The 26,205-nt window shown below is 39.7% G+C and overlaps 1 protein-coding gene across 4 annotated transcripts in view; it reads left to right on the top strand.

The window, feature by feature from the left end:
* The window catches only part of TRIM44 (TRIM family member 44), a 118,756-nt gene that overhangs the window by 26,028 nt on the left and 66,523 nt on the right, over window positions 1-26,205 (top strand). For all 4 annotated transcript variants that reach the window (XM_051852319.3, XM_051852309.3, XM_089309660.1 and 1 more), the window contains exons 3-4: window positions 16,148-16,387; window positions 25,297-25,316. In XM_051852319.3, coding sequence (XP_051708279.1) covers window positions 16,148-16,387; window positions 25,297-25,316 — 260 coding nt within the window. The remainder of the gene's footprint in view (window positions 1-16,147; window positions 16,388-25,296; window positions 25,317-26,205) is intronic.

Raw genomic sequence — 26,205 nt, 5'->3', positions numbered from 1 at the left:
TCTGTCATGTTCCCAGGTGATGCTGGTGGTGGTGTTCCTGGAAGCACACATCTGGGAACTGCTGTGCTGAATGTTGGCGATTTGCCATCACTCTGGTTTTGATTTTTGTTTTTTACCAATTCTGCAGATAGTCTGAAGAACCTCTGGAAATAAGTTCAAGTAATTTTGACTTTGAAATAGAAAATGAAGTACATAGTAGTCCAGGCTTAGAAAAAAATAAATTGAGCAGAAGTGGCAGAGAATAGGAGAGTAGAAAGGGAGGTATATTGGGAATTCAGCTCAGTCTGTCTGAGAGGACAGGATTTATTTATTTATTTTGTTTGAAAGATTTATTTATTTGAAAGGCAGAATTGCCAGAGTTGGGGGTTTCAGGGGAGAGGGAGGGAGAGAGAGCACACACGTGTGATCTTCCATCTGTTGGTTCATTCCTCAAATGGACACAATAACAAGGACTGGGGTAGACTGAAGCCAGGAGCCTGGAACTCCATCTTGGTCTACACAGTGGCAGGAACAAGTGTGCTTGGGCCACCTTCTGCTGCTATCTCAGGGGCATTAGTAGGGATCTGGATCTAAGTGGAGCAACCAGGACTCAAACCACCACTTAAATGAGATGCAGGCTTTGCATCGCTGGCCCAGAGATTTATGTAGACCCATCATTACCAACAGATAAATGTCAAAAGCCAAAAAATGAGGAAAGAAGACCTGGTCAGCATTTAAGAGGATGACTGAAGCCCATGCCATAGTTTAGGAGTAGATTGCATTCCAAATCTGCAGAGTCAGTAAGAAACATAGATCCCAGCCACTAGGAGTGAACCCGAAGACAGGAAATCAGGGCCAGAGATGGTTGAGAGTAAGGCACGGTTCTAGACATGCTTGGTTCTGTGATGAGTCCTGTTTTAAGGATATATACCCTGCACATCTAGAACATCCATTGCAGAAGATCACTTTTTTTTTGAACTTTTATTTTGTAAATATAATTTTCCAAAGTACAGTTTATGGATTACAATGGCTTCCCCCCCCCCCCCATAACTTCCCTCCCACTCACACCCCTCCCATTTCCTGCTCCCTCTCCCATTCCATTCACATCAGGATTCATTTTCAATTTTCTTTATATACAGAAGATCAATTTAGTATATATTAAATAAAGATTTCATCAGTTTGCACCCACACAGAAACACAAAGTGTAAAAATACTGTTTCAATACTAGTTATAGCATTAATTCACATTGGACAACACATTAAGGACAGAGATCCCACTTGAGGAGTAAGTGCACAGTGACTCCTGGTGTTGACTTAACAATTTGACACTCTTGTTTATGGCGTCAGAAATCTCCCTAGGCTCTTGTCATGGGTTTCCAAGGCTATGGAAGCCTCTTGAGTTCACTGACTTCGATCTTATTGGACAAGGTCATAGTCAAAGTGGAAGTTCTCTCCTCCCTTCAGAGAAAGGTACCTCCTTCTTTGATGGCCTGTTCTTTCTACTGGGATCTCACTCGTGGAGATCTTTCATTTAGGTTTGTTTGTTTGTTTGTTTTTTGCCAGAGTGTCTTGGCTTTCCATGCCTAAAATACTCTCATGGGCTCTTCGGCCAGATCCGAATGCCTTAAGGGCTGATTCTGAGGTCAGAGTGCTGTTTAGGACATCCGCCATTCTATCAGTCTGCTGTGTATCCCGCTTCCCATGTTGGATCATTCTCTCCCTTTTTAATTCTATCAGTTAGTATTGGCAGACACTAGTCTTGTTTGTGTGATCCCTTTGACTCTTAGACCTATCAGTGTGATCAATTGTGAACTGAAATTGAAGAAGATCACTTTTAATAACATTCTTTGATTTGTAAGAAAAAAAATTAGTAGGAAATGGTTTTTTAAGTTATAGGTTGTCCAGATGTGTTTGACATCTTGCAACTTGCAAACTTCTTTTTCTAGCCAATTTTTTCAGACACATCTATTGCACAAAGCAGGATTTTTGCTTTAGATTTCTTATATTTGTGCTAGAGTTTAGGGAAATTAAAAGATGTAGTCAATCAGCAGTATGTGTTAGTATATGTCTACCTGGATTTGTAAGAAATTTCCGAGTTGTTTATTTCACAGCTTTCCTTGTAGTGACTACGTAGTTTTCTCTGATAGTTTACCCAGAGGAAACCAGAGCTTGCAAAACACATTGATTCCCTTCCCTTGCTTTCCCTCAAAACAACCCCCTCCCCACCCAGTCCTGTGCTCAGTCCTCAGAAAGCATTGAACCGAAAGCATGACATGGTAAGCACATTCAAACTAACCTCTTATTATGCAGTTAATAACAGCCACTTTATCTATTATGTATTGATTGCTTTCCCTCTAAAGATGTGCTGCTGTTTCCTGTTACTGGTGAGCTTAAAGCAAACCGTTAAAAGCATAGTTGTGTGCCTCACATTCATACTCATTTTATCAGAAGTCATTCTCAAAAAAAGAAGCATTTTATAAGTGAATCCAAACAGTTCACATGATTCTATCTGGCTGGAATGGGATTAAACAGAGTCTGGTCAGACCAAGACTGCCTAAATAAAACATAGCAGGTTTTTTCCCCTGTTCTTGTCTGTAGTTTCCAGAGGTGTTACTACTGAGGTGTGAAAGCAAAAGAATCATCTAGCAAAATGAAATTCGTTAAATGGATTTAAGAATGGTTTTCTTATTTTACTATCCTTATTCATCATTTATACAGCATTTTATAATTACAAAACAGCTTTATAAACACAGCCCGTTCCTTCAGTCATCTGTACAAATCAGATTCTTGTCAAAAAATTACAGGTTTTTCATATACAAATGGTAATTAAATAAGCAAAACCTAATTTTAAGTCTTGTAGTTACAGTTAGTTATTGGTCTCTCATGTAGTGGCAGGGGCCCTGTTACTTAGGCCATCTTCCATTACTCTTCTCAGGCCATTAGCAGGGAGCTGGACCTGAAGTGAAGCAGCTGGGTCTCAAACGCTTGCCCACATGGGATACCAGTTTGGCAGGAGGCTTAACCCACTATGCCACAATACCAGCCCCTAGCCTTCTAGTTTGAGATCTAGGATTGCTTTAAGCACAAGAACAAGGAAGGGTACATGGGCCAGCTTTCCCCCTGCGAAGTTTAGGAGACCATCTAAGCCTTGCTGGAAAAAAAAATAAGCCACAAACTTATAAATAACTGGATTCTATGTTTTGGTCAATTAACAACTTCCCAGGATTTGTGACACTTATAGATTCTAGATTTTTTAAAGGGCCTTTGATACTTTTTTGAGTGATAATGACATGCAAATAAATGGAGTTAAATCTGCACAGTTGGGATCCTTTGGTGTGGCTGGCTGGCTGGCTGGCTGGCTCTCTCTGTGGGCCTTACCTGACTGCAGATAATTGGCTTTAGTTCAGCATAGGGAGGTACTTTAAAAAGTTAATGGAAACTACATATTATGAAAACACTGTGTGTGAGTTTGGAAAACTTTTTGCATCAAGATAAAACCGTTTTTAATCCCATTTTCCCTGAACATTTGAAGTAACCTTTAGCTCAGTTGCCTGTCCCAGTCAGGGCGGTGTATCTGCCTTGGCAGTGTGCAGCTAGCTGTGTGTGCATATATTTGCACTGGAAACAAGCAATACATAGCAGCTTAATGTAACACTGTTACAGCGCAAACTGTAAGTACTAAAACTGCCTGATGCCGAATTAAAAGAAAAAGAAGTTAAGTCACATTTCAAAGACATTTTGGAAGATATGTTCCCCTTTAAGTAGATCCCACCAAAATCTGAAAATCTCTATTCCTCTTTTCCCCTCCCTTGTAGCTTGACCCTTTGATTGTTCTTTTTTGGGGGCCCCAGTGCTCCTAATTAAACAACTACATAAATCAACCATAAGCATTTTAAGAAAAAGGTAGGCATGGTTTCTGAGCTGCCTGGTGGATGGAAAGCAAAAAGATTCAGTTTTAAATGGCTTAATAAAAATACCACATCAGGTCATCCTTCTCTCCCTGCTCTGGCTCCTCTCTGCACTGATATGAGACTTGATCATGTACTCTGCCAGAAGCTTGCAAGGCTGATTACACATATAACATGGAGAGGGCAGTGGAGTTGTCAGGACTCCCCATAGCAGTCACATTTCACATTTCTAGTGCATGATTGTATTTGACACTCAATTTAGGAGCCTTGATACCTAGATATATAAAACTTCACTTTTCAATGAAATGATGCAATCACCCAGATTTCATTTAAGGTTCTGCTTCTGTCCTGTCCCTCTTTCTTTCTCTATTTGTTAGTTCACCTCTCAGGAATTAAAACTCAGATTTTCTCAAGAACAAAGGTATTTCCTTTGCCATTTTAAGGCAAAGGACCTGAATGAATACAACTTTCAGTCTTCTGAAATAGACTACTAAAACTCATTTGTAGATTCTTACGTTAATATGTGTATAATATATACAACTTTATATATATATATATATATATAATTTTATATATCCCCTGGTTGGCTTTGCCTTTATCCAGGGTGCAGTATATATTAGTTCTCTATAGCTTGAAGAGAAATTCCATTCAACCAGTGATCTGATTGATGAACAGTAAGGTAGTTCCTTGCTTCCTAACTCAACTAGTTAAACATCATCCCCATTTTCAACTGAAAAAAAAAAAACAAAGATTTAAGAAGTTAAGTGGCTTGTGCAAGGTCACAGGGTTAATGAGACTAATAAGTTGCCTTTCTGTGATTTTTTTAAAAGATTTATTTATTTATTTGAAAGGCAGAGGGGAGGGAGGAAGGGAGAGAGAGCGTCTTCCATCCGCTGGTTCACTCCCCCAGATGGCTACAATAGCTGGAGCTGGGTAAATCTGAAGCCAGGAGCCTGGAGCTTCTTCTGGGTCTCCCATGCAGGTGCAAGGGTCCAAGAATTTGGGCTGTCTTCTACTGCTTTCCCAGGCCATTAGCAGAGAGCTGGATCAGAGTAGAGCAGCCGGGACTTGAACCCACACCTATATGGGATGCCGGCACTGGAGGCGGCAGATTTACCCACTATGCCACAGCGCCGGCCCCCTGTGATTTCTTTATAGAATTATTAGAAGTTATAGTAAGTTACTAACTTTTTATCACAGAAGGTAGGTTGGGAATAATACTCCAGTACTGAATTTGTTCAGATCTTTAGGAAAGAAAACTGTAAGTATGACATACTTTTCTTTATGGTGAAAAAGCACAGACATTGAAGTCAGATAACTTCAGTCCACATACTGGTGTTTACTACCTGTTTCACTCGATGTGTCTGAGCCATCAATTTTGTCACAAAATAGGGTTAATCTTAGTATGCTTTTATTCATGAGTACCGTGAAAATAGGAACTTTGCAGAATGATAAGAAGTCATAAGGATGATTTGTTATCACAGCCTTTGGATACATGAAAAGTGTCTTGGTAACTAGTTAGTTAATGAGCACTGTGGTTCTTAGATAGAAGCAGGTTGTTTGTTCCCTAAGGAGGTGAAGTAGGGTTTCAGTCTGCAAAAAGGAGAGAAAATAGAGTAAGCAAGTTATGAGATTGAGGAGCCAGTTATGCCCATAGACCGACCATGCTGAGGTTCTGAGGAACAGAACGTTACTCATCCTTCGTGTGCTGCCTCTGCTTTGCTTCTGTGTCGTTGAAGACTGTGCTGGGGAAGATTTTACCAAACTAGACAAGGCAGCTGCTGCTTCCTGATAGCCTATGGCCATTTACCAAAACTGAGGCAAGGAGCATACGTATTAATGTACTTACTTCTCAGTGCCTAACATGTATGAGAAAGTCCTCTGTGTTCACTTGGGAAATTAGAATCGCTCAGGGCTGCATGTTCTCTTTTCTTTGAGCAAGTTTTTTTGGGCTCTTTGTGAGAACTCAGTGGGTACCATATGGGAAGCATGCAATAAACGTTCACAGTTACTCTGTGCTCTGATGAGCAGAATGGTTTTCCTGATGGTCATGTGTGTTTTTTTCCATTTATTTTTTATGAAGTTCAGAAAAATATGAGACTTCCATCTCACAAATGAGGGAACTTTTACCTTTCTAACTTCAGAAGCATAGGGTTAGCAGAGCCAGCCCTCCACCTGCTTTGTCTACTGCATCAAGCTTTGTGTACCTTACCCATTGTGACCCTCTGTAACAAAACACTCAGAAAACAGGAGGCCAACATCTTAGCGCCTTTTCCAGGGCATTTTTTGTTGTCGTTTTGATGTTTGAATTTTGATAGAATCCATATAACTGGATTTGTATGGGTAGAGATTTACAAAGGATGTTGAGGTATAAGTATTGTTATAAAATTGCTTAAATTTTCAGCTGATACAATAGACTTTCTGTACATTCAAATCTAATAGGCTTAAAAATAGTAACTTCTGTATAGTTGCCCTCTCAACTTTCAGTGTCACACTCCACCTCCTGTTTCCTAATAGCACCTGAAGCAGAAGCTGTCTTCTCTAGTTTTTGATAGGTTAGGGTAGCGAGAAAACAAGATGGACTAGAAGCTCTCTTTCTCTTGGTTGTTACAGGTCCTGAGTGTCTCTCAGAACTCATTCTTCTACTTTCACATTCCTATAGCAGGGATTACCAGATTTGTTTTCTGTTTATTCAGGAAAAGTAGTGCTCAAAAGTTTAGAATTTCTTTCTTCATTGCCACCCTGGGATCAGGCAGAAAAAGAGCATCTTCAGAGTAAGCAGTCGTATCAAGTCAAAGTGAACCCAGCATTTCTGGTGAACTGCATTCTGGTGCATCTAGTTCAGTGCCGTGCCACTGGGTTATACATCAAGTTGTCATGGCAATAAAGTCATGGCAGCTGACATCATGAACAAGCAACCCTGGGAGAAGAGGATGCTTGGCAGCTATGCCGCAGTTGTAATAGTTACATATCCATCTCTTGCACTAAGGGCTGAGTGTCAGTCAACTCCCTCTCAAAAGACTGCGGTACACAATTGCCATCCACTTCACAGCTGCCTAGCACTTTCAATTCAAGTATTTATTAGGCCCTTTCAAGTAGAGAGCCTTTGGGAAACATGGTCCTGAGCCACAGTACTGTGCGTGTGTGTACGTACATGGACATCTATACTTACATTTGTATGTCAAGTGCAGAGGACCATGAGAGGAAGGAGATTCAGAAGAAGCATAGGTTCATATGCAGGAAGCTATTAAAGAGCAGTATAGTACTTGGGCTCTAGTACCAAAATCTGTTGTCTCAAGAAGATGCACTGGGCAGAAGATTTGATTATTCTGACTGTCATACGGAGTTCTTATCTGAGACAGTGTTATTCTAGGAATCAAAGACACAAGGCACACCAAAGATTGTACAATATAAGACAAAGCTGAGGTCTAAGACCAAGGGGACAGAGTGAAAGGCACATACAGTCAGTAAGTTTGAAAGGGCCATAGGTGAAATTTGAGAGTAAGATTAGAAAGCCAAGATTTCAGACCAGGTGGAGATGATAAAGGAGAGTAAGGTGGCCAAGCACAAATTTGGGGAAGAAGTAGAATTCCAGCAAGTTTCTTCCAATCACTCAAAAGCTTTTTGTGACTTAGAATTTGTTTCAGCCCATTACTGGGATGGGGGCAGAGGGAGAGTAGCCCTGGGTGGAAGGGCTTAGGTGGGGAGAGCAGATGGGGCTACATCAAGAATTAAAGAAAGTCTTTAGATGTTTAGTGGTGGGTAATGGGGAGGGGATGTGAAGAAAGGAGGGGTATTTTTCTAAATGGTGAGGGATAGCTGTTTTTCAGTCAGACTGGTTAGAGGGACAGAGGTGGGTGACACATCTGATTCTGATATTCAGTCAGAATGTGTTTCCTGCCATTGTATGCAAGGCCCTATGTAGTTCCCTTCCAGTTACTAAATCCAGAGAATGTAGGATCTGGTAGAGAAAACGAAACTTGACTGCAGAGTCCAGAGCCTGAGAAGCTGCCTAAATTGTGGGATCATACATGGAGCTAGGAAAGCAGTTTGATGCTTAAAGAGAGGATGTGGGAGAGGCATATTATGTATTCAAACTCCATTCTGCTACTTAGTATGTATGTGAATTTGAACAGATTTCTTACCTCCCTGCCTCAGTTTCTTTTTAATAATAAGTTTATAATAATAAAAGCCACCTCATGGTGTCCTTGTGATGATGAATTGAATATACATAAAGTGCTTAATGAAGTGCCTAATATGCGAGGCACTGAAAAAAGTTAGAAATGATAATGATTTATGGCAAGTTCAAAGATTCAGTTTGGAGTTTAATGGTTTGAGTAATAAAAAAGTATCCAGGTAGAGATGTGCATCAGCCAGCAGAACTGTAGAAATAGTTTCCTGGAGAGAAGATCCAGGCTTAGGTGCCATCTCCATGGAGGTAGTAGTTAAATTGCAGAAGTGAGATGAAGTTGCTAAGGAAGAGAATGTAGAGTAGTACCTCTCAACATACGGTAATGTTGTTCCTGAGGACGTTTAGCAATGTTTGGAGACACTTTTGGTTGTTACAGTGGGTTGTGTGGGTGGGGGTGGGGATCAGGGTGAGAGTGAGCAGAGATATTACTGCTGCCTAGTTCACAGAGGCCAGAGATGCCGCTGAACATGATATAATGCATAGGATGTCCCTTCCCTCTACCCCCTGCCCACCACATAGAAGAAAGAATCATTGGCTCCAAATGTCAGAAGGTGGTAGATTTTCTCAATCACAGTCCCCTGGAGAGAGGGAGTAGAATTGAAGAGATGAAGCCAGGTAACTGGAGAGTCACAGAAGTCCAGGATCACAGCAACAATGAAAAGGGAGAATTTGCAGATCAAGGGGTATCAGTAGTATAAGTGCTACAGACAGGTTGGTGGTGAAGTGAAATGGAGTTGGTAACTAGTAGATTCTTTTGTGGTAAGGGAGCTAGGAAAGCAAGGGTTATGTGATTTTAAAAAAGAAACAAACAAAACTTGATAATAAAAGGTAGGAGAGAGGCTAATCACTTGATAGAGTAGCATTGTCAACAGATTCTGTGTTCTCTTGTTTTGGCTATGTCACCCTAACAACTACTGAGTTATATTCCTAATCCCCTGAAACTCTACTTGTTTTGCACCCCCCCCCCATGTAATTAGAGACAAATCTGGATTTATGAATTATTGTTCCAATTCACGCAGTTGTATCATTATAAAACTCTTGTCATTTAAAAGGGTCTCTGTCCTTGTTGACAAAGCTCTTCCCCTTTGTGGCCTCACTGGAGCCTGGCAGAAATTTGGAAAAAAGCTCTCTTGGAGTTAACAGGCCAGATAAATTCTGAGGCCTTTCAGAAGCCTTAATTTTGAGCCTCCTCACTTGAAAATTTCCATGGCCACTGGCAAGTTGTGAATGCCCTGCTATGGGGATAAAGACAACCTGCCAGCATCTGAAAAAGTTCTGTTTCCTGCTTTTTTGTTTTTCTGGTCTATAATAGTGGCCATTCAGAAGGAAGAGGAGAATAAAAATGGAATCTGACTTTTTAGGAGACATACTTAATCTTCTCACTCCATTTCAGACAGTTTACATTTTTTCTAGCCACTTTTGGAGTAGCCATTTTTAATCCTTGCAGCATATTTGGCTAATGGAACAAATGTTTCTGAAATCTTCAGTTGTTATAGACTTGGATACATTGTTTTAAAAAGATGTATTTATTTATTTAAAAGGCAGAGTGACAGAAGTGGAGGAGAGATCTTCCATCTGCTGATTTATCTCCCTCCCTCTCCCCACCCCCCCCCCAAAATGTACACAATAGCCAGAATTTGTCCAGGCCAAAGCCAAGAAAGAGCTGGAACTTATTCATCTTGTTTTCTCATGTGGGTGACAGGGTTACAGGTACTTAAGCCATCATCTGCTGTCTTTCCAGGTGTGTTAGCAGGAAGCTGGATCAGAAGAGGAGTAGCTGGCCAGCGCCGTGGCTCAATAGGCTAATCCTCCGCCTTGCGGCTCTGGCACACCGGGTTCTAGTCCCGGTCGGGGTGCCGGATTCTGTCCCGGTTGCCCCTCTTCCAGGCCAGCTCTCTGCTATGGCCCAGGAGTGCAGTGGAGGATGGCCCAAGTGCTTGGGCCCTGTACCCGCATGGGAGACCAGGAAAAGCACCTGGCTCCTGCCTTCGGATTAGCGTGATGTGCCGGCTGCAGCGCACCAGCCGCGGCGGCCATTGGAGGGTGAACCAATGGCAAAAGGAAGACCTTTCTTTCTGTCTCTCTCTCTCTCACTGTCCACTCTGCCTGTCAAAAACAAAAAATAAAAATAAAAAAATTAAAAAAAAAAAAAGAAGAGGAGTAGCTGTGATCCAAACCAGGCACACTGATGGCAGATGGAAGCATCCCAACTGGCTGCCTAACCTGCTGTGTCACAGTGTCTGCCCCTGGATACTTTATTTGTAGTGGCTTCTTGCTCCAGACCTTGATATGTCGCAGTATATGTCAGGAATGTTTTTCTTTTTTTTTTTTTTTTTAAGATTTATTTATTTATTTGAAAGAGTTTCACAGAGAGAGGAGAGGCAGAGAGAGAGAGAGGTCTTCCATCTACTGGTTCACTCCCCAATTGGCCGCAATGGCCGGAGCTGTGCCGATCTGAAGCCAGGAGTCAGGAGCTTCCTCTGGATCTCCCTCATGGGTGCAGGGGCCCAAGCGCTTGGGCCATCCTCTGCTGCTTTCCCAAGCCATAGTAGAGAGCTAGATTGGAAGTGGAGCAGCCGGGTCTCGAACCAGTGCCCATATGGGATGCCGGCGCTTCAAGCCAGGGCATTAACCCTCCACGCCACAGCGCTGGCCCCAGGAATGCTTTTCTAGAACAAATTTTTCTCAAGCCAGTAAGCCTTCTAGCTAGTATGCTTGTTGTTTTGTGTAATCTGCCTATAACACAAAAAGTGAACAAAATCTTGGTTTCCTACAGGCCAGTTAGATATGAGTTCATGGGTTCTAGCACATTTCAGAAACATTAAGTGGGTGTTGTTTTTTAATGCAAACTTCTTAATTCTAGGTTTTATGTGTTTATTTGTGTATATGTACAGTGCCAGTCTACATGCATCTTGGGTGTGGCCTGGCTTAGAAACACTGCCTGTAAGAGCATATAGAAAGTATCAGATGCAAGACTTAGCTCTTCAGATGTAAATCCTTTGTCCCACGATTCATTTGGGGGAATTGCATCTTATTGGCGCTAATAGCAGAAGCATCCTTTTAACTGAGGAAAGGCCTAAATTAAGAAGAGATAAATTTGGAGTCAGAAAGGGATTATTTAAGGTGAAGCAGTTAGAAAGGGATCATTTAAGGTGATACGTTGTTGCAGAAAATTTGCTGGACTGGCCAGAGGAACGTTACTAAGCCGTGACTTTATTACTGTACTACTTCTGCTACTGAGCTTTCTTTCCCTTCACCTGTAAAAAGAGGAGATTGTACTGAGGTATTCACTAGTTAGTCTGACCATATAGAAATAATGCCATGTTTATATGATTTTTATTAAAATCCTGTGTTTAAGTAATAAAACAATAGTGTACCCTAATGCAGCTGTAACAAAGATACATCATCTCACTTATAAATTAGGGGCTGAAGATTTTGACAACTTGGAGGCCATTCAGTTGAACAAAGGATGAAAGCTCCTGTTAAGATTTTGTTTATGTTGAGGACCCAGTTCTCTCTTGTAAAAATTTTTGGAAGCCACTACAGTGTCATAGGTAGTATGCCAAGGAGGAGGGGGAGATTTTTCTTTTAATCAGAATAGTTCCACTTTGTTTTTTATTATACTTTGGGGTTCCATATTAAGATTTTGTTTGGCTGTGAGGGAAGTCTGCGGCTTTTAAAAAGATGTGACATCAACTACTAGTAAATGATGTATAAAAGGAACTTTTCACATCACCAATTTCAGCATTCTGTGTACATCCAGGTTTCTCTTCTCTGGATATGTTGAGTCTTGTCTTTCTGTGTAACATTGCTGTGGTTATAGTGTAACATTGCTGTGGTTATAGTTAAGACTGCAACATAGGGATGGTGGCATTGTGGCACAGTGTATTAAATCCCTGCCTGCGACACTTGGATCTATAATGGAGTGCCAGTTCAAGTCCTGGCTCCTCTGTTTCAAATCCCACTTCCTACTGACATGCCTGGGAAGGCATCAGAAGATAGCCCATGTATTTGGGCCCCTACCACCTATGTGGGAGACCTGGATGGAGTTCCTGAATCCTGGCTTTGACCTCACCCAGCCCTGGATGTTGCAGCCATCTGGAGAGTGAACCGTGGATAGAAGATAAAGCAATTTCAATCTCTCTCTCTCTCTCTCACTCTCTCTCTCTCTCTCACTCTCTCTCACTCTCTCTCACTCTCACTCTCTCTCACTCTCTCACTCTCACTCTCTCTGCCTTTCAAACAAATAAATCTTTTTTTTTAATCTGTAATATGTAACTCACTTGGACAGAGAGACTAAGTAAGTCCCAAGAAACCTACTTGGAAGTGATGTCAGCAGCTCCCAAGTAGCAGGCACTGACCTTAAGAGCCTGCTACTCTTGCAGTTTTTAGCAGAATGGAGTTCTGATGACAAAGAGGTGAAATGAAACCTGAAAGGAAATTTTGAAAGCTGCTATCATTGGTAGGAATCCTTTTCCAGAGAATCCAACCAACCACATGCTTAGTCTCCCAGGGAATCCCTCTGGATTTGAATGGATGCTGTGACCCAGAAATTTGTTCTTACTACTTTGAACTAGATGAAGGATAGGATACTCGTGTCAGTTAGTAGAGAATGGGAATGGAAAGAAAGCATACAGGTAATTCTACCTTCAAGTCTCATTTATGGCCTGATCTGTATGGAATAAAGTATCATGTTGAAAAAACCTATGTAAAACAATAGGAAATAGAGAATTCAGTTTTTAAAAGTCCGTGATTTGCTCACCTGTTGTAGTCTAATCCATACCTTTCCTGACTCTGATGTCAGTTTCCTAACTTTGAATCAATGTGTATTATAATCAAATAAGTTGTGAGTCAGTTTTTATTATGATGACTATTTTTAGTCACTTGAAACTATTAAGAGAATTTCTCAAGCATTCGGGGAACTTCCTCTCTTAGTGAGTTTTCCAAGTTTGGCCTCTAATAGAGAGATGGTCGTAGGTCATTTAAGACCCAGTTTATTTCAAGAATAGAGATCTATTGGTAGATAATCATCATAAAGCATAAAAGCCCTGAAATAGACATACAAAAATAAAAAGAAATTATATAATTAAACACAAGTCACAGTTCTCAGTCTGTTAACAGAGTTTGCAGGGCTATTAATAACATTTAACACTCTTCCTCCTGTTTTCTCCAGCACCAGGGAGAGCACCTGGGAAGAGTATATGAATTCCTGGGGGTTTATGTCACTTAGATTTGATACATGAACAGATCCATGTCATACAAGCCATCTGTATTGACCTCCTTATGGCAGTGTTACAAAAGCTGCTTAAGATTCAAGCTATTTGCAGTTTTTAAGAGGCTGATTAAAAATGGCCTCCTCTGCTTCCCCACCTCTTTGTCAGTTTCTTTTCATAGGTTTTTCCAGTTTGATTTCCCTTCTGATGGACTGTTACAGTGAGTGGAGCACCAGACTAAGAACCAGTGCACTTAGATGAGAAATACTTGCTCTTCTAGGTCACAAATTCTCCGTTGGCTTTCCCCTTTGGCCTACTGTTCTTCCACCAGCCGTACCCCCCTCCAACCCCTTATCTCTACTGCTCATTGTTGTTTAAAAATACTCATAAAATGAACACATGTCTGGAAACTTTAGTAAATAAAGTTACTGGCAAGATTTAGAGTTTATAAGTACTTATTTTGATAGTTTCTCACTGTGTTTGTCTTTCTTATGCCCTAGACAAATACAGCCTACAGTTGTGTTTTCTTTGATTTGCAGTTGCTATTGTAAAACAAAACAATAATCTACCTTTCACCCATCATATAGTAAAAATCTAAAAGGTTGGTATTACCCAGTATTGGTGAGGGCATAAGGAATTGTTTCTTTCACATATTATAGGAATATAATTGGTACATCTGTAATTGGAGAGGAGAAATTTCATTTCTCTGAATAAATATACAGGGTACATTACAGAGCTTATGGAAAAATGGAATTACAAGATAAGTTTATTTTGTTGCAATAAGTTTTGAAATCTATGCATAGTTTTATATAATATACATTTTCATTAACTTTTTGAAGATCCTTTGTGTGTATCAACATCAAAATGTTTTGCACCAAAATGAATTTTTCCTTTAATTCCATTTCCATGTAGTTTTTGAAGTATCCTTGTACACTTAATTACAATATTTTTAAAAAGTAATTATATGGGGGCCAGCACCTTGGCTTACTTGGCTAATCCTCTGCCTGCGGCGCCGGCATCCCACATGGGTGCCAGGTTCTAGTCCTGGTTGCTCCTTTTCCAGTCCAGCCCTCTGCTGTGGCCTGGGAAGGCAGTGGAGGATGGCCCAAGTGCTTGGGCCCTGCACCCGCATGGGAGACCAGGAGGAAGCACCTGGCTCCTGGCTTCGGATCAGCATAGCTCTGACCGTGGTGGCCATTTTGGGGGGTGAACTAATGGAAGGAAGACCTTTCTCTGCCTGTCTCTCTCTCTGTCTCTCTGTCTCTCTCTCTGTCTAACTATGTCAAATGTACAATTTGGGACATGCTCAAGCTGACTTTCCCCAAAAAGTAGTTAGAAATGTGCCAGGGGATTCTACCAATGCCATCTCACTAGTCCAAGTGATCAATTTCAGTTCACAATTGATCATACTGATAGGTCTAAGAGTCAAAGGGATCACACAAACAAGACTATTGTCTGCTAATTCTAGCTGATAGAATAAAAAAGGGAAAGAATGATCCAACATAGGAAGCGGGATACACAGCAGACTCATAGAATGGCAGATGTCCTAAACAGCACTCTGGCCTCAGAATCAGCCCTTAAGGCATTCAGATCTGGCTGAAAAGCCCATGAGAGTATTTTAGGCATGGAAAGCCAAGACACTCTGAAAAAAAAAAAAAAATGAGGACCTAAATGAAAGATTTCTGCGAGTGAGATCCTAGTGGAAAGAATGGGCCATCAAAGAAGAAGGTACCTTTCTCTGAAGGGAGAATGAACCTCCACTTTGACTATGACCTTGTCTAAATAAGATTGAAGTCGGCGAACTCAAAAGGCTTCCATAGCCTTGGCAACTCATGACAAGAGCCTAGGGTGATTACTGACGCCATAAACAAGAGTGTCAAATTGTTAAGTCAACACCAGGAGTCACTGTGCACTTACTCCTCATGTGGGATCTCTGTCCTTAATGTGTTGTCCAATGTGAATTAATGCTATAACTAGTATTGAAACAGTATTTTTACACTTTGTGTTTCTGTGTGGGTGCAAACTGTTGAAATCTTTACTTAATATATGCTAAATTGATCTTCTGTATATAAAGAGAATTGAAAATGAATCCTGATGTGAATGGAATGGGAGAGGGAGCAGGAGTTGGGAGGGCTGCAGGTGGGAGGGAAGTTATGAGGGGAAAAAGCCATTGTAATCTATAAGCTGTACTTTGGAAATTTATATTTGCTTAAATAAAAGTTAAAAAAAGTAATTATATATTTATACTAGTATAAAAACAAAGCAAAAGTGAAAGATAAGGAATTACTTCCTGAACAATGAAAAAGGCCAAAGGATCAGCAGGAAATTTGTCAGCTATTAGGGGGACTTTGTTGGAAGATAGCGTTGGTGCCGGCATTGTGGCATAGCAGGTAGAGCCACTGCCTGCAATGCCAGCATTCCATATGGGCACCGTTTCAAGTCCTGGCTGCTCCACTTCTGATCCAGCTCCCTGCTAATGGCCTGGGAAATCAGTGTAAGATGGTCCAAGTATTTGGGCCCCTGCACCCACATGGGAGACATGGAAGAAGCTTCTGGCTCCTGGCCTTGGATCAGCTCAGCTCCAGCCCTTGGGGCTTTTTGGGGAGTGAACCAGTAGATTGAAGATCTCTGTCTCTGTCTCTCTGTAACTCTGCCTTTCGAATAAGTAAATGAATCTTAAAAAAAAAAGAAGAAGAAGAAGAAGAAGAAAAAGGAGAAGAAGATAATCTCAAAACTTCAGAATCAGATAGGAACCATGGTTTGTATCTTGGCCAGGGCTGCCTAATGTTTTATAGCAATAACTTCACCTTTCCATTTCTTTGAGTTCAAGTTAACTTTCTTGTCTGTGCTTTTCAGGTAACTCGGGACCAGATGAAAGTGTTTATACAGCAGGAATTTAAGAAAGTTCAGAAGGTGATTGCTGATGAGGAGCAGAAAGCCCTTCATCTAGTGGACATCCAGGAAGCAATGGCCACAGCTCATGTGACTGAGATACTGGCAGACATCCAGTCTCACATGGATAGATTAATGACTCAGATGGCCCAAGCCAAGGAACAACTTGATACCTCTAACGAATCAGCTGAGCCAAAGGCAGAGGTAAATGAAGATGCCCACAATTATTAGTAGCAAGAGACATAAAAAGTGACTGACTGCCATATTTTGTTAGTTTTGGAATGCCTGCTTGTCGTCCTGAACATGAATGAATTGAAAGCTTAGGTAGGGTATAAATGTTTGGACAGATGTGTAAACTAGGATGGAAATACTGGCTACTAGGACCTGCACCCAGATGCTTGGCCTGGTGGAGATATTTATCGACTGTGACTTAAAGGAGTACAGTCAATGCAGAAGATACTAATCGCAGTTAAGGAGGGAAGCCGGAAATCAGAGCCAGAGACAAGGGCAAGTGGGAGATCTTAAGTTGTGAAATAAGCCTATAAATAAAAATATCACAGAGATGAGAACTGGACTAAATTAGAACAACTCAGGAAGTAGAGCATAAAGCAGGCTAGAATGAAAGATAATTTTTTTTACCTATTCTGTAAAATAGTGAAAGAATGCCTCAGGCTGCTTTTTATATGGAGCCAACTGTGCAAATTGGGGACGTAACTGGGTTAATAGTGGTATGTGGGCTAAGGCCTTGTGAGGATCCAAACAAACAAAAACCAGTGTAAGAGGAAACATAGAAGATAAATTTAGAGTTGTAACAAATGTTAGTTACTGTAGTCATTGTTATTTTGTAATTTTGGAACAGAAATGAAAAGGGTCTTAGGTATACAGGTACATTCCCAAACAACATATTCAGACATTTAGAATCAGTTTCTATTTTTTCTTAAGTTTTTGTTTTGTTTAGTATCTATTCACTTGAATTGATGGCTTGTGCTAGGGCTGGGCTGAAGCTAAGAGTTAAGAATTCAATACAATGCAGGTCTACCACTTAGGTGGCAGGAACCCATCCATTTGCACCATTGCCACTGCCTCCAGGGCCTGCCTTAGAAGGAATTCAGAATCGGGTCCTGGAGCTGGGAATTGAACCCAGGTACCTTGATCCTAAAAAATGATTTAAGGCAAAAGAAACTCATATTTTAGTCACTATGGAGAGGCTACTGTTCATATTTCACCCTATTATGTTGAAAATTCTGATCAATCTTAGGATAGGTTCAGTATAGGCTCATCTAGAAGAAAACTGTGGAGATTCCTGTGGATTTCACAGAACTGCTACTGACTTAATGAGCTCAGCCTTAACTGGTAGTTTTGCCTTGGCCTGTTAGAGCCTGGTCACACACAAACGGAAAATGTAGCTAATAAGAGGGCCAAACTGTTATCCAGGAAGTAGGAAAGCCATCCTGACAGGAAATATGAGAGAACATTGAACAGTTATCTGCTGTCTCTGTCCAGGCCTCCTGATCAATTTTCATCAATGTGTGAAAGGAGTAACTTTTGTTCTTTTCATTTTATCCTCCTCAAAAATAAGAAAATGTATACCTAAGTTAGTTTCCAAATAGGCGAGAGAAATATTTTCAACATTTCATTTGATGCTTACATCAATGTTCATTAACCTACTTTACAGATGGGAATTGAGATTCAGAGAGCTGCAGAGACACTGACCTAGTGTCATTAAGTTAGTAGAAAACAGAACCAGGAATTAGATTTAAATCTGTTCTATTTCAGTGCCTATATTTTCCCCCTACCATATGTTGTACACGAGGCATCCAATTTGTGTCTGGGAAGGGATAGGAGAATCAATGTTTTAGAAAGTGTTATATACCCCAAACCTCAATGTTTTAGAAAGTGTTGTATACTCAAGACCAGCTACAATGCTGAATTGATCACTTTGTATCTTAATGAACAAAAAGTCAACCAGAGTTAACTCAAGGGATCAATAGCATAACTCTGTCCCACATTCTCCTCCAATTGGACTCTCATTTATTCTGTGTATTGGTTGGGTTGTATAAAGGTTTAATTTTGAGAGAAATCCCCGTATTATTTTAATTTCAAATAATATATTTGGTCTCTCCTTGTCATGAACTGCCCTTTAGGTGCCTCAGCTGCACTGTGCTTATTAACGCTGATGGGATTATGTTTAGGTTTGCAAGGGCTGGCTGACAAGGCTTACAGCCCAGGCTGTGGACTAAATAAGTGACTATAAACAAGAAGTAACAGTGAGTTGACTAGAACTTTTTCAGAGAGTTTCTAACATCTAATAGCTTCTCATTCCAGTTAATCTAGTAATAGCCAGTACTTCCCCTTCACCCAAATGAGAGATTCTTTTCTTCACTTTGCATGATAATAGAATTTTTTATTTACCTGGATTTTGAAATCAATCGAAAGATTTTCCCCAACATTTGATTATGAAAAATTTCTAATATACAGTAAAGGTAAGAATTTTACAAATAACACCCATATACCTAACTTAGATTCTATCATTAACATTTTGCAATATTTGCTTCATTACTATGTATCTAGCTGTCTTTCTAACAAGCTTTCCTCTATCAATCCTTTTGAATTTTTGATATGTTTAAAGCAAATTGCAAATTCTAGTGTTGAACAAGGTAGTATAAACTTCTGTTAATTGCAATATCCTTGGACAAGTCCTCTTCCAGAAGACTCAGAAATGGAGAAAATATGACAGACTGTGTGGGGACCTTGGGATTTGAAGGACTATAAGGCTGTGAATTCCTTGGTTTTTTTTCTTGCTTTGTATATATGCTGGCCTACATGTTCTGCAGACTGGAGACACTAATAGACACACAAAAAGAAAATATCCCCTTTCCCGCCCACCACCAAAAACCAAAACAACAACAACAACAAAGAAACCACCTGTGCTGTCTAACCAAAGTGCTGGGAAAAGAGTGGTCTAGCCATAAAAAAAAAAATCTTTTGACCATCCTTGCCTATTTTGGAGATAAACATGAAAATGCCTGCACTTCTCCCCAGTCTCAGTTGGCACTGCTTCGGAGGAGCCAGCTGGGTGAAAATCTTTTTATACCCTCACCCGCAGTGATAAGGTATCTTTATCCTTATTTTTCCCGTGGAGCCTGTGTGTGAAACTTTGACATCTACGTTTGCCTTTGCTAGTAGTAAGTAGTGCCTCTCATACACTTGTAGGTGCAACTCTGACTTCTGCTCCTGCCTCCACTACCTCCTTCTCCCCACTGCATTAACTAGACAGTGCCTCTCCACAGGAGCGTCAATATGTAGAACTTTAATTCACTTCTTCCCTGTATGTAACGTTACGTTAGTCCTAATGTTAGTCCTGTCATCTAACTGGTGCAGACCAGAGTAGCAGAGTACCAGAGTAGCAGCACTGCAGAGGGTTTATAAACTGACGTTAACATTTGGAACCACAGTCCATAAAAATTGATACAAGACTTGTATTCTGAAACTAAACAGATTGACTGCCTACTGATGTAGTATATTTAAATAGGAACCAGATTCTTGTAACACAGGACACAGCCCCAAATTACTCATTATATCAAGAACTAATAAAATCTCAACTGTAATGAGAAGAGTCGTGTATGCCAACATCAAGATAACACAGATGCTGAAATTATCAAACAAGGATTTAAAACCTGCTTTCACAAATAGATCTCAGGGAGCATTCACAGATACTCTGGGAACTATTGAAAAATAGAAAATCTCAGCAAAGAAACAGAGTTATAAAAAGGACCAGATGAAAATTTTAGAACTGAAGAATATATGAGCTGACAAGAAATTCACTGATTGGGTTCAGTGGCCCATTGGAAATGGCAGAGAAAAGAATTAGGGAATTTAAACTAGATTGATATTGATCAATCTATACCTCCAAGAAAAAAATCCAAAAATAATTGAATTCCAGGGACCTATAGGATAATAATGAAAAATTTAATATGCTCTGAGAAAGAAATGTGGGGCAGAAGAAATGTTTTAAGAAATAATGGCTTAATATTTCTAAAATTTGGTTGAAAAACATAAACCTACAGATTTAAGAAACTGAGTGAATCCCACACCCAGACACATCAAAACCAAAGTTTTGAAAAATAAAGAAAAAGGAAAAGAAATCTCAAAAGTAGAGTGGCTAAAGAGAAATGACACAATAACTATGGCAAACAACAATTTGAATGAAATGTGGTAAATGTCTCCATTTATGTCTGACTTCACATGCTCTCAGAAATTTTAATTTTAATTTAAAAATCTTTAATTGCTTTTATTTAAATTTAACCCTTGGTGTTTAATCTTTCTGTTGCTATTGAAAGTTTTTAATTCAGTTTTTCAGCTTTTTTATATTAGTATATAAAAATACAGTTGGTTTGTATTTTGTAAACTTGCCAAATTCACCTATTAGTAATATTAGTAATAATAGTGGTATATAGATTCTTTATAACAGTCATTTTAGTATTTTCTATATCAGCAATCATTCCATTTACAAATACAGATGGTTTTACTTCCTTCATTTCAGTATTTATGCCTTTAATTTTTCTTGCCTTAGTGCAATGGCTAGGACTTTCTTTGCAATGTCAACATAAATGCTAAAAATGGGCAATTTTGCCTTGTGCTTAGTCATAGAGGGAAAGCATCTAGTATGTTACTATTAAGTTGGTGTATTTTGTAGATGGCCTTTATCAGATTGAGGAAATGCCTTCTGTTCATAACATGCCAAGAATTTTTTTAAATTACTGATGTTGAATTTTGTCACATTTCCTCTACTTACTTTGAAGTGACCTTATGTGTTTTCTTCATTATTTTGTTGTAATAGTTAATTATATTGATTAATTGTATACTGTTAAGCCAACCTTGCATTCCTGCGTTGAACTACTATTTGATGATAATGCATCAACTGAGTTCAGTTAGTTGATATTTTGTTAAGGGCTTCTGTTTCTGTTTTCATAAGCAATATTGGCCTGTAATTTTTATTTTTGTAATGTCATTGTCAGCTTTTGGTATTATGGTTATGTTGGACTGATAAAAGAAGCTGGAAAGTAATTCCTTCTCTTGTGTTTCCTGACTTTCTTACCTTATGTCATTTTATAAAACTCTTTGCGCAGAGTCAAATATTAAAAAAAGATGTATTTATTTGATTATAATGAACATTTTCATCTTTTGTCCAGTGTTGAAAAGTACTGAATAGGCCGATGCCACGGCTCACTGAGCTAATCCTCCGCCTGTGGTGCCGGTTCTAGTCCCGGTTGGGGCGCTGGATTCTGTCCCCGGTTGCTCCTCTTCCAGTCCAGCTCTTTGCTCTGGCCCGGGAAGGCAGTAGAGGATGGCCTACGTGCTTGGGCTCTACACCCGCATGGGAGACCAGGAGGAAGCACCTGGCTCCTGGCTTCGGAATGGTGCAGCGCGCCGGCCGTAGCGGCCATTTGAGGAGTGAACCAATGGAAGGAAGACCTTTCTCTCTGTCTCTGTCTCTCTCTCACTGTCTAACTCTGCCTGTCAAAAAAAAAAAAAATACTGAATAGCACTGAGATAATGTTAGAAAAAGTTTAAACTTCTAGCACATATTTGTATATTTTTTGTCATTCTCAATGTATTCTTTTTGAAAATATGAATTGTCTGTTTGGCTTTGAAGGTCATGTTTCTGGCATAAGCCCTACCTGTACTGCACAATTTATAAGGTCCATTTTCTGTCTTTTTATAATGAGAGGGGTGCCATTCAAAGTAAACTGAATGCAGAATCTTAGATTTTTATAATTTGTTTTTTCTAATATTTTGCATAGGTTTGACCTTCATCAAAACTGACAGCAACTCTTAAGTAGCTCATCATTGAATGCTGTGAAAGCATTCAGATAAATTCTTATAAAAGCAACATTTCATGGAAGCAACCATTGCGCTCATGTTTTGTTATTAAGTGTGTCATTATAATTCGATGTTCAACTGATATAAACTTGATTCTTGGTGAACAACATTTCCACTGATAGAGGTAGAAATGGGAGGTTGCACTAGAGGGTAGTCTGCCAACCAGTAGCATTCAGGATGGTTTTCAAGGAGGGATTTAGGAGCATTGCTTGATCTAACATTTATTTAAATGGAAGTTATTTAACAGATTCTTGCTTTTAATAATCTCCAAGCCAGAGTTCACACATAATGAGAGTAGAAATTAGTCTTAAATCCTACTTATATTTTGCCTCCCCTCCTTTCCTTTCTTGAGTAATTATTTGCTGTGTGTCCTTGTGCTGCATTAGATACAGTGAATAGAGATGAACCAAACATATTATGTTCTCAAGATGATGAAATCCATATGATGCTGTTATTGTCAGTTTTCTTTTCTAAATACAGTCTAGAAGGTTAAACTCTATGGATATGGAGAACAGAAGAGGATGACCCCACTCAGGCTGTCAGTGAGGCAATTTCCAAGTAAGACCTCATCTTAAAGGTTGGAAATGAATTAGCTAGGCTTTCAGAATAGGCATCTGCATTGCTGGTAGCAGGAGTAGCATTTGTATATCTTTTACTGTTACTGTCAGGATTAGCAATCATCTGAATGTTGACCTATTCAAAATGGTCCTATAATTTATGTGTGAGGGTGTTTTCTTTCCTTTGTTCATTCATTCATTCATTTCTTCAAGAGTAAAACTTACTCTGCCTGCCCCAAGGTTTGTGGTAGTGACTATTGTTTATGAAAAGCACATACCTATAAGTTACAAAAGTGGGTGAACATATAGCAAGACCTTGTGCCATCTGTCAGAATCTTTCTGTGCTTTCTATACTTTCCTCTAGAAATTTAATTAATTTGAGGGAAGTGAAATGATGTCTACCATTTGTTGAATACTTAATATAAAACATTTGCTTAGTGTTCTGCACACTTTTTCTCATTTATTTTAATACATAGAGTGACCCTTTGAAGTAAGAATTAGGATCTCCATATGCAGATGAGAAAACTAAACCTTGGAAAAGTCCAGTAAATAGTCAAAAGCTTTACTGTTGGAATTAGAGAGCTAGAACTCGATACCATCTTTTTGTAACTCAGAAACTTGTTTTAACTATTGAACCAAGCTATGTGGTTGTAAGAAGAATTTGCTCTAAATCGTGGGAGAAAGTTCAGAAACTTTTTTTTCTATAAGACTCTTCTGTTTAAACATCCAATGATAATTGAAAAATTGTGTTGAGATTTAATTGTCATTGACAGTTATGTAATTCATTTTAAATTTAATGATTTTTTCTTGCTATATTTTAGTTCTCCTGAGACATGCTACTCAGTTAAAATGCAAAGAAAGCTTCCGCCATTCTTATATACTCCCTCTACCACTTGCCCACTTCCCTCATTGCATTATGGATGATTAGCACCCTTACTACTATTGAAAAAATCCTTAACAGTCTGCTGAAAATGCCCTCCTTGTTCTTCTGTTCTACCTCCAGTGTATAGTCCGATTCAAATCATCTTTCTGGCTACAACAGTTCTTTATAGGCTGGCACCCTTGCAGTCTCCTTCTACCTTGGTTTTACTCTGAAACCCCCTACCATCTTCATCCTTACCTCGGCCTACCACACTTGCATGCCCATAAACATTCGCTAGTTCCATAGAACTCAAGGTTCTTTAAGCAGTGCCATTTGTTTTCAACTGCTGTGCCGTTTGCTACACCAGTGAGCTTCCCACTTTTCTCTTTGTCAGCCTGAGGAAATACTACTAATCCCCTGAGTCATAGTATAAGTGTCACCTTTTCTGTGACAAGCCTTGCCTACCTTCTCCAATAAAGTGTTCATCACTTATTTTTTAATGCGTAAAGCTTTATGTTTTTATGTTTATGTCTTTGGTAGTGCTCTTGACCCATTGAGTCATATGAGGAGCTTATTCTACCCACCTGTTTCTCCTGCTCCTGATTGAGAGCTCTACAAAGGTTAGAGCATCATGGGTTATTTAGCTTACACCCTTAGTGCCAATATATAGGAGCTTCTTAATGAATCACACTAAGTTGCTACTGATATTAATAACTAACCTTTATTTAGTGCATCAGACACTGGGCTTCATGGTGATAAGCAGTATTTAATGCTCATACTCATTCTACAAAAGACAGTTACTCCATTTTACAGATTGGGAAATTGAAGTCCAGAGAGACCAGATAACTAGGGTTCTATAGCCAGCAAGTGAATAAGACAAGGTTTGAAGCCAGAGTTTTTTGTCTCCAGCTCATTTTCCTTAATACCAGCAGAAACCATTTATTCATTTTCTGGGGAGTATAAGAGGGTACATTTTCTGTGGAGACCATCCTTGAATAGCCACAGAGGAGGTTGTAAAAGATAGTCTCCCTAAAAGCATGAGTAAGGCCCTTTGTAAAAGCTCTAGAGTTGTTTGAAAAATCTTACTTGGTCATGGAAGGGGGCTGAAAGAAATTTGCAACTACTGATAAAGTTAGGTTGAGTGAATGCAGTATCTGGAAAAATAACACATTGTGTTCGCATAGTGGACAAGAAAGGAAAATGATGAGAATCATCAAACATCAGAACTACCCTGATACAGAGGAGACCACTGAGATCTAGAATAATTAATTATTGTGCCCCCAAAGGCACATAGCTCACAAGGATCAGAGCTTGGACTAGAATCCCTAGTCCATGAGTCCCAGCACAGTACCCTTTGCACTACAGTATGCTATATATTAGAATTGCTGTGTTCAGAGAAAATTATTGGACCAAGGCAGAAATGAGTCTTTGAAGAAAATCAGCTTGATGCTTTTGGAGCTGGTCAGCTTCTGCCCAAGACCTGCAGCTATTTTGGTGCTCTCAGCTTGTTCAGATTTGAATACTGCCAGCCATACAAATAAAAAGGCAAGGCTATTATTTAGGCCTCCTGGGTCCGTATGTTCTCATCTGTGCTTGCCAGGACAAATTACCAGTTCATCTCTGCAGGGCAGTTTGAACATAGGATTATGTTAGCCCTTGTTTAGTCCTTAGACGACTCCTGGTTTGTCTTTGTTACAATAAATGCATAATCCTTGCTTTCAGGTTGGGAGAGGAAAGGGAAAGAAAATAAATCTAAATCCATCTCTGCCAATGATGACTTCTAATACAAGTTCTTTCTCTTTGTCTTTTAGGGTGACGAGGAAGGACCCAGGTAAGATCACATTATTTCTGCTTATCCATTCTCAGAATTGAAGTGGAGTGACATTTGTGGCCTTTTAATGTCCCATGAAATATGGACAGCCAAGGAATTGCACAGAAAAGAGATCTCCATCTTAAGCCAGGGCTTTGAAGATCTTATTTTGTAAGCCTTCCCCAACTGTGTCATTTCCTGCCTGTAACCTTCAGATAAAGGTAGACTTGAAAGTATGTACTGACACTAACTTTGCGATATTCTTGCTGCATTCAGAATACTTTGTTAAGAAGAGCAGGCACTACATATGGATGGTAATTAAGCAATCAGGTGGGGTGACTAGATAACTTACCCATTGTTCTTTTTTGACTGGAATTGGATTGTCTTTTTAATAGGCTCTGGATCCAATATTCTTTATTTCTGATCTAGAACATCTTTGTGTCAGACCCAAGACACCTATACAATGAATCCTAGGAGAAAGACATGTTGACAAAACTTTGTTTAGGAAAACAAAATACCTTTGTGCATTTATTTCACCATGGTTGGAGGAAATTTAAAGTGTGTTCCATTCCCCCCTCAGTTTTGCAGTGCATCTTTGCAGTGCATGCTGTCATTTGGCTCAGGCAGTGAGGATAGACTCAGGGAAACGCTGCAGCTGTGCCATCAGCATAGTCAAGGTTATCAGGACAGATTCAGTCTGCCGCAGGTTCAAGGGCTGTGCATGCTGAGAGGTCTCAGGCCGCGGAGGCCGCTGCTGTTCATGTTGTAGTTTTCACAGAAGTGCCCTTTTTTTCAGATGGACTTTAAGTAGAACCTCAATGTGAGTGTAGTGGGGGGACGTTTCTGTGGTTAAAGTTGGGGACTACATTCAGTAGTGAACATTCTTCATCATGATAGGCACTGAGGGGCT

This window comes from Oryctolagus cuniculus, chromosome 1 (assembly GCF_051225735.1).
Source record: "Oryctolagus cuniculus isolate XC-2025 breed Fujian yellow rabbit chromosome 1, ASM5122573v1, whole genome shotgun sequence".
Lineage (NCBI taxonomy): Eukaryota > Metazoa > Chordata > Mammalia > Lagomorpha > Leporidae > Oryctolagus > Oryctolagus cuniculus.
The sequence above is the reverse complement of the archived record's forward strand: the minus strand, read 5'-3'. Positions and strand labels throughout refer to the sequence as shown.